This window comes from Ahaetulla prasina, chromosome 1 (genome assembly GCF_028640845.1).
Source record: "Ahaetulla prasina isolate Xishuangbanna chromosome 1, ASM2864084v1, whole genome shotgun sequence".
NCBI classification, from domain to species: Eukaryota; Metazoa; Chordata; class Lepidosauria; order Squamata; family Colubridae; genus Ahaetulla; species Ahaetulla prasina.
In genome coordinates, this window is record NC_080539.1 from 302471411 (window position 1) to 302484965 (window position 13555).

The window sequence follows — 13555 nt, forward strand, 5'->3', positions numbered from 1 at the left end:
TTCCTGGTAACAATGTAGTCTTTAGTATCCTTTAGCATCAACCCAGGGAGGAAAAAAATGAATTCTCATCTTTACCTACTCCTATAATGTGTTTTTGGGCTTGCTGTATATAACCCAGTGGTGGGATTCAGCCAGTTCGCACCACTTCGGAAGAACCGGTTGTTAACTTTGTGAGCAGTCTGGCAAACTAGTTGTTGGAAGAAATCATTAGGGCAGAGAACCGGTTGTTAAATTACTTGAATCCCACCACTGATATAACCCCCACATAAGGTACAGATATTTGGTTCACAGGTTGAAAATGATTGCCCACACCTCTAGGCCTCAGATAATCTTTTCTCCTTAGTTCATCGTGTCACTTCATATTATCCTTCAAATTTAGGCTTCAAAACCAGAAGTTTAGCTGTCTCCACCCAAGTTGGCTCACTATTTTCATCTTTTGCTTTTAGATTATTCATTCATCAATTGATGATTATTCATTCATCAATTGCTTTTAGATTATTCATTCATCAATTTCCAAATACCATTAGTTACAGTAATTGTATTCTCTTTATTGCCATCCCATCCTTCTTCAAAATTACTTGTAAAACTGCATTCTCCTTTCTGTACAGCAGAAAGTATACAGTGGTAGCAGTTACACATACAGTTACAAATACAGTTACAAATACAAATACATATATTCTGAAATGTATCAATTATATTTAATTTCTTTCTGATGCCAGAATTTATGATTAGCCTACCTGAAATTTTTTTTATTCTGGTCGAAATGAGTGGAGGAAGAAACCTTCTAGCAATTTTTTTTAAAAGAATGCATATTCTGAACTACAATGCTGCTCGGTTGTTTGCATCGTATTGATTTGGTGCACAACACTTTGCTGCCTAATTGTGATTTATAGTCAGGAATGTTTATTAACTTTAAATTCAACTCACATAAGTATCTTTCTATAGGATAGTTGCAGCTAGTTCTGATATATAGTAAGCGATGTTAAAGTGCAAGTTTAGACAAACTTTGGTTTGGAACAGATTTGCCAATCATAAATCCATGGTAAGTGTGAAATCACTGGACAATAGTTACTTCAGCATCAGTGATCTCTATACCAAACTGCTTTTTCTACACACTGGTTTATAAAGAGCTGCTAAGATAGTTTTTCATTTAACTTCATTCAAATAAATTGTAGGTTTTCAGAAAACTTCTTTCTTTTTAAAAAATGTTTACAGCTGCAGTAACTCAAGAAGAAAGTCCCAATGGCAGAACTATCGGCACATTTTTCACAGGTCCCGCGTGGGCAACTGAGAGAGAACGTTCCTGACAATCAGCTGACCAATACTGTACGTAAGATGATTTTATTACATGCCAAAATATAAACTGAATGGATTACACATAGTAAACATGCAGGATCAGTGGCATATTAAGAGTAGGGGACAGCAATCTGCCCCTGGTGCAGGTAGTAATGGGGTGCATTGTGTAGTGACTTGGGGGCAAAGAGGACACTATCCAGAGTGTTGGTAGCAGGTATGGAGCTAGGTCCTTGATGACGAACCTGTGGCATGTGTAGCCATATCAGTGGGCACACAAGCTCCGCTCTGGCGCACATGCGCACAGCAGCCGGCTGATTTTTGGGCCTTCTGGGCCCACCAGAAGTAGGGAAACAGGCTGTTTCCTGCCTCCGGAGGGCATGGGGGGAGAGAAGGCCATTTTGCCCACCCCCACTCCTAGAAAGGCTCTGGAGCCAGGTGAGAGAGAAAAACGGGCCTACTGGGCCATCACGTGCCTACTGGGCCATCACGTACCACCTGCGGCAGTGGGGCACATAAAATTATGAGTATGGGTGCAAATACACGTGCCCCTGGCTCGTGATGGCAAAAACGTTAGCCATTACTGAGGTAGGTCATTGCTATTGGCACACCAATTGGCTGTTGATGGTATGCCACTGTGCAGAATGCCCCTTACTTGTTCCTTAACTGGATTTCCTCCTTATTTGTATTTTTTGCTGTGTAAACTGTAACGAAGTTACAGTTTAGGTACTCTATAGCTAATGCTAGCCCTACAAAGGTAGTCTGTGGTATCTTTGTAGGGCTAGCATTGATGAGGAGATCTAGGCTTATTCAACCATGAAGCTTACTGGGAGTTCTTAAGAGCAGTTACCATCTTTTAGCCTAACCCTTTTTACAGGATTATTGTAAGCATATGGTGGACAGTAGAAATAGAACAATAATAGTAATAATGGAAATGTATGTGAGAAACCAGAATTGTTTAATTTGTTCCTCACATTTTTTGTCACTTAATTCCAAAATGCCTGTAGCAGCTTCACAAACTAAAACCAATATAATGGAATACAATATAATACAATACAAAAGGGACAATGTATGACAAAATAAAACAAGATATGGAGAAAAACCATGAAAGGCACTTCAGGTCATTACATCACTGACTACTGAAAAGGACCTCCTAAACAATCTGGCTCCAAGCCTTCAAAAATAACTTTTCAATATTGTGTAATGTTGAAGGTTTCCATAGGACAGGTACAGCAACAGGGAAGGCCTGCCTCCAGGGTCCCATTAGATGACATTTTTAATTGACAGGATACACTAACCCTGTCAGAATAAATAGAATAGGCAGCCATTACAGCAGATAGGTAGTCCCTGAAATACTTAGCCTGCATGCCTGGTAGGGCTTTGTAGGTGCTATCCAGGATCTTGAAATACATTTGGAATCCAACTAACCATCGGTTCATCTCGATAGCAAGAGAACACATGGGAATAATGAAGAATGCCCATGATCGCTCGCTGAGCTTCACTTTGGATGAGCTGTAATTTTTTTTGATGGCCTTTCTGGTCAGCTCCATGTAGAGCATGTTGCGGTAATCCTTCTGCAACGCGAGTAAGGTATAAATTGAGCATAAGGAGGGCCATTCCAAGAATGAGCCCAACTGGTCCACTAGTTGAACCTATACAAAAACTTTCTAATTCACAACCATTAATTTGCTCTTTAAGGAGGAGTTCTAAATTCAGAAAGACCTCTTCAACTTGCAAGTAGAACTAGTAGGACTAAGCTCACAAAACCACTGAGCCTTACTAGAGTTTCATTTGAGCCTGTTGCTCCATATCCAACAGCTTTCAGGGAAAAAAAATCTCAAAAGCATTGTTTTGTTGACTAAAAGTTGAGATATACAGATCGATGATACCTGACCCTATAAAAGATAATCTTCCCAAACAGTCTCATGTAGAACTTATGCAAGAGAGTTGATAGTATTAAGCTCTAGGCATGCCACAGAAAGATTTAGGACTCAACTTCTACCTCCTGGAACACCAGATTTTAACTTTATCTTTTTAAAGTTATTTCCTAGGAAATCTTGTTTTCCATATAATATAATTATTACCCAGATTCTGGATTTGTGATTCTTTTAATAAATAAAATCATGCTAAGTATCAAATCAGCATGAGTCTGTACAATCTGGTGCTTGTTAGATGTGCTGCTATTAGAGTTTCAAACTTAAGGGGCAGCAGGAGGAATTGATATGTTCTGCACCTTATTTTGTTATATGGCATGGTCTTGCTTAAGAGAGTTCAGAGTAAGCAGATAATTTGTGTCGTCCCAAAGCGTAGTACTTAAAAATCTCCTACCCTCAAAACGACAGCTATAGAGCAGTGATGGCTAACCTTTTTGTCATCACGTGCCAGGAGGGGGAGTCGTGCCCACACCCATAATTCCCCTGCACATGCATGTGTGACCCCCCCCCCCCGCTCCTGGCACGTGATGGCCCGGTAAGCCCGTTTTTCTCTCTCACTTGCCTCCAGAGCCTCTCTATGAGTCTGGAGAGGGCAAGAAAGGCCTTCCCCACTCCCCTGGAGGCCTTCTAGAGGCCGTAACGGCCTGTTTTTCAACTTCTGGTTGGACAGGAAGTGACTTTTTTTGCTGTCCCCATCCTCCAGGGACTCCTAGAGAGGCTCTGGAGGCTGAGGACAGCAAAAACATCATTTCCTGCCCAACAGGAAGTTGGGAAACGGGCCGTTTCTGGCCTCCGGGGGGATGGGGAAAATGGGGAAGGCCATTTTCGCCCACCCCAGACTCATAGAGAGGGTCTGGAGCCAGGTGAGAGAGAAAAACAGGCCTTCCGCACCACCCCCAGGCCCTCCAGAGGTAGGAGACAGCCTGTTTCCCTACTTCTGGTGGGCTCAGAAGGCCCAAAAATCAGTTGGCGCACACCGGAGCTGAGCTCACATGCCCACACGCGTGCCACAGATTCGCCATCAAGGCTATAGAGCACTGCACACCAGAACAACTAGACATAAGAACAGTTTTTTCCCAAACACTATCACTCTGCTAAATAAATAATTCCCTCAACATTGTCAAACTAGTTATTAAGTCTGCACTACTATTAATCTTGTCATTGTTTCTATCACCCATCTCCTCCCACTTATGACTGTATGACTGTAATCTTGTTGCTGGTAACCTTACGATTTATATTGACTTTCCTAATACGATTTGATTGTTTATTTGTACCCTATGACTATCATTAAGTGTTGTACCTTATGATTCTTGATGAATATATCTTTTCTTTTATGTACACTGAGAGCATATGCACCAATACAAATTCCTTGTGTGTCCAATCATTGATCGATCAAAAATTATATTCTAGTCTAGTCTAGTCTAGTCTAGTCTAGTCTATTCTGTTTTATGTATCTGCTTAGATAGTAGCTGCCTTCATAACCTTGGATGTCTCTGTACAGGTAGTCCTCGACTTACAACAGTTCATTTAGTGATCGTTCAAAGTTACAAGGGTTATGAAAAAAGTGACTTATGATCATTTTTCACCTGTTGCTTACAACTGTTGCAGCATCCCTATGGTCACAGGATCAAAATTCAGACGCTTGGCAACTGGTTCATATTTATAAGGGTTGCAGTGTCCCTGTGTCATGTGATCAACCTTTTGCAACCTTCTGACAAGCAAAGTCAATGAGGAATCCAAATTCACTTAACAGCCGTGTTACTCCCTAAACAAATATAATGATTCACTTAACAGTTGTGGCAAGAAAAGTCGTAAAATGGGGCAAAGCTCACTTAGCAGATTTTTCACTTAGCAACATAGATTTTGGGCTCAATTGTCGTAACTCAAGGACTACCTGTACAAATTTCTTAAGTCATAAGGAAACAGGAGACCAGCCGTAATATTAAAGTCAGTAGATTAATATTTTGAAACCATATGCAATGCCTTTTACTGTTGATTGAAAATGCACAGACACATTATGTAAGAAGAACTACTTTTGATGTTCTACACCTTTAAAACGATTGCTTTGGATTTCATATTAACTATAACTTTGATAATTGCCAAGGCTGCTGTTTATCTTTGGCATTACTCATTCACCTTGAAGATATATATAGTGCCTTCTTTTACACAAAGAGTATAAATGGGATTAGTTAAAACCTTTTTCAAGTCTTTAGTTCCTTAATGGCTAGTGAAGTTGAAGAATCTATTCCTTTGCTTCTGCTAAAGGTAGGTTTTCTGAACTATGTTCTATTTAATGCTAATCAGGTAGGGAACTATATATTCTATATACTAAAGCAAAGTACAAAAACTGTAACATGATTCCGTGCCATTAAAAATGCACCTTTGCATAGACTTTACACTCTAGGCATCGGTGAGTAATCTTGTTTGAGCAGTTTCAAATTGTAGCCCAGAGCATAGTTTTAAGGGTTTGATATAAATGTTCTTATAATGTTTGATACAAATGTTCTTTTTTCCCTATTTATTCTCCTTGCGACAGCATTCTATATTCTGAGTTATCCGTGTGAAAATAATTTTGCTTATTTATGAAAATTAATTCGGTTATAAAACAATCCCAAATGTTCATTGTAAATAACCTTTGGATCACAGAATTGTTGCATTTTTATTAAACAAGTTTGATAAAGGTTTTCTTAAATTGCACACTTATATTGTTCACCAGAGATGGAAATATAGAGTCACAGTTTTGACAGTTTTTCTTGTTTGTCTGATCTTTGTTTGTTCTTAACCTATGATTTTACTTATTGGGGAATAATAATATGAAAGTTTCAAAACTTGATGCTAATATACAAACCAGGGCATCATATTTTGGGGACGCTTCAAAATGCTATAAACATATTACTGCCTCTCTTCTTAACTTCCTATAAGAAAGCACCATATTGGTTTAAACAATCTGCATGCCTGCCGCTTGTAATGAAAATTCAAAGGGTAAAGTACAGGCAACAAGAGCCATAGAAGTACTGTGGGACTAGGAGGAGCGGATAGAATTAAATATGTTTTTTGCAGGATTAAAGAAATTGAGTTTCACCTCTGATTTATCTTCTTTGCATTTTAAAACACTGTATGCTGCTTAAGTAGTTACTGAAAGCCTGAATGCCATGCTGACAACTCCACAACAAAGAAACTGATTCACAGGAAAATAAATAGCCCACATCTCAAGGTTTTGATGGCCATTCCCCTTCTAGGCCATTTCCTGCATAGAAACAGCAGTCTAGCAGCATTTGGTGCTCCCAGATTGTTGACTTTTAGAATTTAAAATGTAAGAGACACATAAAACATGGAAATATTTACGGATGTGGGATTCTTAATTTCAGAATGTCAACAACGAAAGACGACAACAGGAGAGTGGGGACCGGAGATCTAATAATCCTACTCCAGCAACTAATGGACAGCCACAGCAAAGGCCTCGACAAGTGGTGGAGCAAGAGGAGGAGGAAGAGGAAGAGCTGACACTGAAATATGGGGCCAAGCATGTGATCATGCTCTTTGTGCCTGTCACATTATGTATGGTAGTGGTGGTTGCGACTATCAAGTCTGTCAGTTTCTATACGCGCAAGGATGGGCAGCTGTACGTAACTATTTCCATAATTGCTTTTTTCTTGCTGTGATACTCTTTATTTTTTCCTCCTCCGTATTTATTCTTTTAACTAATGCTTCAAAATATAGTTATTCTCAGTATATTTGCTATTTTTGGTTTTGCTAGAAATCCCTTTTCCTCTAGTTCCTCAAAAGATACAGTTTTGGAAAAGAAATTTTCAACTCCTTTCCTTCCTTCCTTCCTTCCTTCCTTCCTTCCTTCCTTCCTTCCTTCCTTCCTTCCTTCCTTCCTTCCTTCCTTCTCATTTCTCCAGTTTTAAATAACTCTTCTGCTTCTCTATGTTTCTTTGAACAAATACATGTAATTATAGAATAGCATTGGATATTTTCATTCATAGATAGGATATTGGGTGAATCCTTCCTTCTAAAAATTTTTCTACCAGTGGGAAACTTACATCAATAGAAATAGGGGGTAATCTTTCTCTTGCATTTTACATATCTATTCCAGATGTCTCCCTTAATCCTTCCTAATAGATGGGGTTTTGTTAACGCCCCTTTCCCCCATTTTCCTGACAGAAGCTTCCTATCAATGGAAGCACAGTTCTTTGATTTCACCCGTTGTATTTTCTTGTAAAGCCAATTTATATCTTTCCCCTTTAAGAATTAAATGTTTTTAAAAGTAAGTGGTTCTTATCTTTATTGTTTATCTTTTTAATTTTGGAATATCATGGTGAGTCCCTGAACTAAATTAAAGTACACCCCATTATATAAGTTACATTTTAGAGTTTAGGTGTAGATTAATGGATCTCAAAACATCAAATGTGAGTCGGTATAAGTGCTACCTAGTGTATGGTATCACAAAATTTCTTTTTCGTGTACATTAATGGAATGTGAACTGAATTACCTGATTGGGAAAGGGATTTTGGAGTCAGGATGTGAAGCTCAAGATAACCCATTGCATACATATTGTAGAAACCACAGAAGTTGTGTTTTGGATTCATTAAAAAGGGAACTGAAAAAAGTTGATCAAATAGGGGAAGTGCCATGTATCATTGATATATAGCTGAGTTGGCTGATATTGGGAAATCCTGAGAGTGGCTGGAAAGGGCTGCATTAAAAAAAACAGCACTGATCACGGCAGCAGCAGAACAGGAACTAAGCACCAGATCCATAGAAGCAGGACAGTAGACGGGACCCAAAGTGCAGATCACACAGAGAGGCCTCAGAAACAGTCCAAGACATAGTGGCAGGGTGTGAGATGAAGGCAGAAACTGTATATCCTGAAAGGCAAACTTGAGTAGCTGGCATCAACCTCTGCACAGGGTACCGGTCTTCCAAATCCAGATGAGAGATTCCGCAAAAAGTTGTAAAGAACAACAGGGTTAAAATCCTGTAGGATTTTCAGATCCAGATGGATAAGCAGGTGCTGGCCAGCCAATCAGACATTGTAGTAGATAAGGACCAGAGGACAGCAGTGGTGACTGATGTAGCAATCTCAAGTGACAGCAACATCAGGAAGGCCTATGAGGAACTGCAGAAGTTCCAGGACCTGAAGGAAGAACTAAAGGGAATATGGAAAGTAAAGGTCAAAGTTAAAGATCAAAGGGCTGTTACCCCTAAGCTGGGAGATTGGCTCCAACAGATTCCAGGGAAAACATCAGCGCTCTCTATCCAGAAGAGTGCAGTGCTAGGAACACTCAAACTCCCAGGCCTTGGGTAGAGGACATGCCATCCATAAGAATGAGGAGGGAATTTACATATATGTTCATGTCCATGTGCACATATACATGTATAATATGGAATGTAGACAGATGTATGACTTCTTTCATAATATATTACCTAGGGAATTTTATTATATTGGGTCAGTTTTGTCTTGATCAGCAGAACTTGTCTTGTGTTTTATGTGACAAGGATGACAAGGTTTGTCGTACATATTCAGCAGCTTCATATTCTGCTGTTGCGTTTTTGACTTTGTTGGCCGCTTAAAATGAAGTAGTGATGTGCCTGTAATTCATTTCATAGCCACTAGATGGTGCATGCAAGAAACTTTATAAAGTGTTCCATATTTGTTGAATTTTTTTCAGATGAATTTAATCAGAAAATGTATCCTGACTTAAAAGCATGTGACATATTTTATTTTACTCTTCATTGCATTGTAGAATCTATACTCCATTTACAGAAGATACAGAAACTGTTGGACAAAGAGCTCTGAATTCTGTACTCAATGCTGCCATCATGATTAGTGTCATTGTTGTCATGACCGTACTCCTGGTTGTGCTTTATAAATATAGGTGCTATAAGGTGAGCTCAAAATTTTTATAATATTTTCATTCAAACTCCCATTTCCATTTATAATATGGAATGTAGACAGATGTATGACTTCTTTCATAATATATTACCTAGGGAATTTTATTATATTGGGTCAGTTTTGTCTTGATCAGCAGAACTTGTCTTGTGTTTTATGTGACAAGGATGACAAGGTTTGTCGTACATATTCAGCAGCTTCATATTCTGCTGTTGCGTTTTTGACTTTGTTGGCCGCTTAAAATGAAGTAGTGATGTGCCTGTAATTCATTTCATAGCCACTAGATGGTGCATGCAAGAAACTTTATAAAGTGTTCCATATTTGTTGAATTTTTTTCAGATGAATTTAATCAGAAAATGTATCCTGACTTAAAAGCATGTGACATATTTTATTTTACTCTTCATTGCATTGTAGAATCTATACTCCATTTACAGAAGATACAGAAACTGTTGGACAAAGAGCTCTGAATTCTGTACTCAATGCTGCCATCATGATTAGTGTCATTGTTGTCATGACCGTACTCCTGGTTGTGCTTTATAAATATAGGTGCTATAAGGTGAGCTCAAAATTTTTATAATATTTTCATTCAAACTCCCATTTCCATTTATTTATAATGCTATTCTACAACTTATTCTATTCCAGTTTGTAAAGGATCGAAACAATTGTTAAATCTATGCTTCATCTGAAGATTAACTATGAAACAGCAGAATGGGACAAAAAAAATAACATAGTTTTGTATTTTACAAAAGAAATTTGTAATAATGATCGTCAGAAATTGGCAGTTAGATATTTTAAATCTTATTTAAAAATTATTTTGGAAAAGGAGGCAACCCTGAAACAAATTAAAATGACTATTAACCTGATATTAAAATGTATTCAAATAACCAAATAGATTCACTTAACAACCATGTTACTAACTTAACTTCAGTGATTGACTTAACAAATGTGGCAAGAAAGGTCATAAAATAGGGCAAAACTCACTTTACAAATGTCTCACTTAACAACAGAAAATGTGGGCTCCGTTGTCATAAGTTGAGGAGTACCTGAATATAATTGTATCTCATAATCCTTTAAAAGGGGCTTTGGGATTTTAAAGAACTTTAAAAAGGGGCTTAGGACAGAGAGAGAGATTGTCAGAAATCCTTGGTATCTAGGCAGGACTCTGCATACAGCCCTCATGATTTCATAAGAAAATACTATATGAAGATGCTCTAAAGTTTCAAATAACTATTTGTCAACCTAACATCGAGTCTGAACATTAAAAACATCTTTTATTTGTGTTTCAGGTGATCCACGGTTGGCTCATTGTTTCTTCTCTCTTTTTGCTTTTTTTTTTCTCATTTATTTACTTAGGGTGAGTATAGAAACATTTTGCTATTTAGATTTGTCAAAATGGGGGGAACGGGTTCAGGTTTTTGAATATTAAGTAACCTTAAATCCTAGTTACTATATTAAGGTTTACATATAAGGATTATATTTAATAATAACAAATGTTTATAATTCAGAGTTTTGTATCATTTTTAAAAACATGTGACTATTTGGATTTCAAAGAAGCAAAGCCATGTATAGATTCTATTCTGATATATATATGTATGTGTATATGTGTGTATGTGTATACACACACACACACACACACACACACATACTTCTGTCAATACAATGAAATTTCATTTCTTTCGGGACAGAGATGTCTATTATTTATGAAAGTCATTTAAATGTAATAATTTGCATCAGTTTTGTAATGAATTCATTACGCAAATAATACAGGTTGATGCAAACAAAATAATTTTGTCATTTGACATGAGCAGACTATGTTTACAAAGTCCATTATATCAAGGTGTACTAAAATGAGGTTTCATTTGTACAACAAAAGCAAAATAATGCTTTAATGATGGTTTTCGCATGCTGGTTTTAGTTTCTGTACTCTAGTATTAGTACAGATGCTTTAGATAGAAAGATCAAGGTTTATGATAATCTTTGAGAGGGAGAAATAGATCCTATCCACATGGGATAGTTCTGCATAGTTAGTTCATGGCTCATTCCTCAAATGCAGTGCATAGCAACAGAATTTTCTCCCCACTTTTCAGTGCAAATGGGCAAGTGAAAGCATAGTACAAGCAAACAACCAGATTAGGTGTTGCCAAAATGATAAATGTGTTAGAACATTCCTCCCTCCCCAAAGGGTATGGCTTTTAGCTCTTTACAGGCAGCAACCAGAAAAACAAGAGTTTGAATCTTGATTTCACTCTAAATAAAGACATGCATTTCACATACATGCTAAAAGTCTTTTATAAGGGCTTCATTAACTCAGCTGCAGTACATCTATTTATTAGCTCTTTGCAGTTCTTAAAAGTCTATATTGTAGTTTCTTGACTGGCTGAGAGAACTAATACAGGTTATCACAACAAACAGCAAATTGCTCTGCTGGTTCTATCAGCACTGGGGAAGAAGCTTAAGTCTTCTGTAAACTTGCCATTATGGAATAAACTTTACACTCTGTACACAAAAGGTTGTTTTAAAATTGCTGTCTAATAAATTGAATTCAGCAACTGTTAAGATTGTATATTAAATCTCTTAAATACGTTAATCTAATTTTGGCTACCATAATAACATTTATGTTTACATACTGTATGTCCCCTATTGATTTCTTTTTCTACAATGCTGTGCAGTCGTTTTATTTTCTGTTGAATCATTTGTATTTCTGGATAACACTATTGATTCGGCATTGAAATAGTTGTTCACATCTTTATTTATTTTTTATTTATTAAACTTCCGTGTTGCCCATCTCACCTAGAGTTGGCTCTAGGCAGCTTACAGCCAATAAAAGCAACAAAATAAAACCTCAAAACAATAAAAACTAACATTAAAATTGACTTAAAATTTAACAAAGATGGCAAGGAAGGGAGCAAGGTGCTTTATCTGAATATCACAATTTTACACAATATACCATTGTCAAAATCACAAGTACCTCTTAATATTTTGTCTTTGTGTTTTAGGGAAGTTTTTAAGACCTATAACGTTGCCATGGATTACATTACTGTGGCACTCATGATTTGGAACTTTGGGGTGGTCGGAATGATCTGCGTTCACTGGAAAGGCCCCCTCCGTCTTCAACAAGCCTACCTCATTATGATAAGTGCTCTAATGGCCTTGGTGTTTATAAAGTATCTTCCTGAATGGACCGCTTGGCTCATCTTGGCAGTAATCTCAGTGTATGGTAAGATTCCTCTATCCCTATTTTCAGTTTTCAGTAAAAGCCCTTGAAAACACTTTCAAAAAATTGCTGGTATTCTTTTTATGTTTGGGATGCCAGATTATTTTAATGATTGGGAAGTTATATTGTAAATCTGGATCACACCTTAAATAAGCTTTGGGGGGTGGGGGGCTTTCGTTAATATGGGTGCTTGGTTTCTCTCAATCTTACATAAAAGCTTTTGCTGTTGGAGAGGACAGTTTTTTGACTTCAGGTTTCACAAACCTCTTGCCGCTGGCTGAAGCTTACTACCCTGTTTCCCCCAAAGTAAGACATCCCCTGATAATAAGCCCAGTCGGGCTTTTGAGTGCATGGCAATAAGGCTAAGCGCTTATTTCAGGGTTCAGAAAAAATATAAGACAGGGTCTTATTTTCAGGAAAATATGATAACTATCAGTGAGCATTCCTTCATTGCTCTTTGGGATGGCCAAACATGAGAGTAAAACCTGGCCTTTATATATTCTGAAGAAGGTTTAGTTATCCTTTGAGGAATAGGACTGGGATCTTTTCTAACAAAAGCTGTGTCAGTTGAGTTATGCAGAATGGACCCATGCATTGTCTGTCAAGCCTGAATTTGATTGGGGTGTGGGATTGTTTGTATCATTGGGTATTCTGACATGAATTCAGTTTGACACAGTTTGAAACTGAAGGAGGATTGAGCCTGAAGCCAAAACATCATTCCTAACCAATGAGTCAACCACATTCTAACGGCTGGTTGAGCAGAGGAGGAGGTGGAGAGAAGTCACCAAGCAACCAGCTCCCATCTTGGTTGGACAATGTGACAGTTTGTTTTGGGAACTTGAGAAACTGAAACTTATATTGAGGTGAAAAACCCAGGAACTTCAGTACTGGTTTTTCATTAGTTAGTTGCCAAGATGGTGTATCTAAATAAATTTGTCCTTTGAGAGAAAGGAATGCCTCAGAGTTCAGTTTGTGATGGATGCATTACTTGGAACCTGACATTGTCAAGTTTAGAATTATGTCACAAATGCTGTGGTATCATCTAGGAATATCTTTTGTGGAAGTGTACTTTCTGCCAAACGTCCCTCAGCTATAGAAGTTTCTGATAACTTTTCAGTGATGATGCAAAACATGTCTAGGAAATGTGTCTGCTGACTGAATTACTGCCATTAGAGAATGGGACTTATTATGTCTCTTGCAATTTTATAGCAATGTGGA

General features: G+C 37.7%; 1 protein-coding gene across 1 annotated transcript in view; it reads left to right on the forward strand.

The window, feature by feature from the left end:
- The window catches only part of PSEN1 (presenilin 1), a 44286-nt gene that overhangs the window by 6987 nt on the left and 23744 nt on the right, over nucleotides 1–13555 (forward strand). Inside the window, exons 2-6 of the mRNA XM_058161950.1 lie at nucleotides 1216–1326; nucleotides 6596–6849; nucleotides 8978–9119; nucleotides 10410–10477; nucleotides 12120–12340. Coding sequence (XP_058017933.1) covers nucleotides 1243–1326; nucleotides 6596–6849; nucleotides 8978–9119; nucleotides 10410–10477; nucleotides 12120–12340 — 769 coding nt within the window. The 5' untranslated portion in view covers nucleotides 1216–1242. The remainder of the gene's footprint in view (nucleotides 1–1215; nucleotides 1327–6595; nucleotides 6850–8977; nucleotides 9120–10409; nucleotides 10478–12119; nucleotides 12341–13555) is intronic.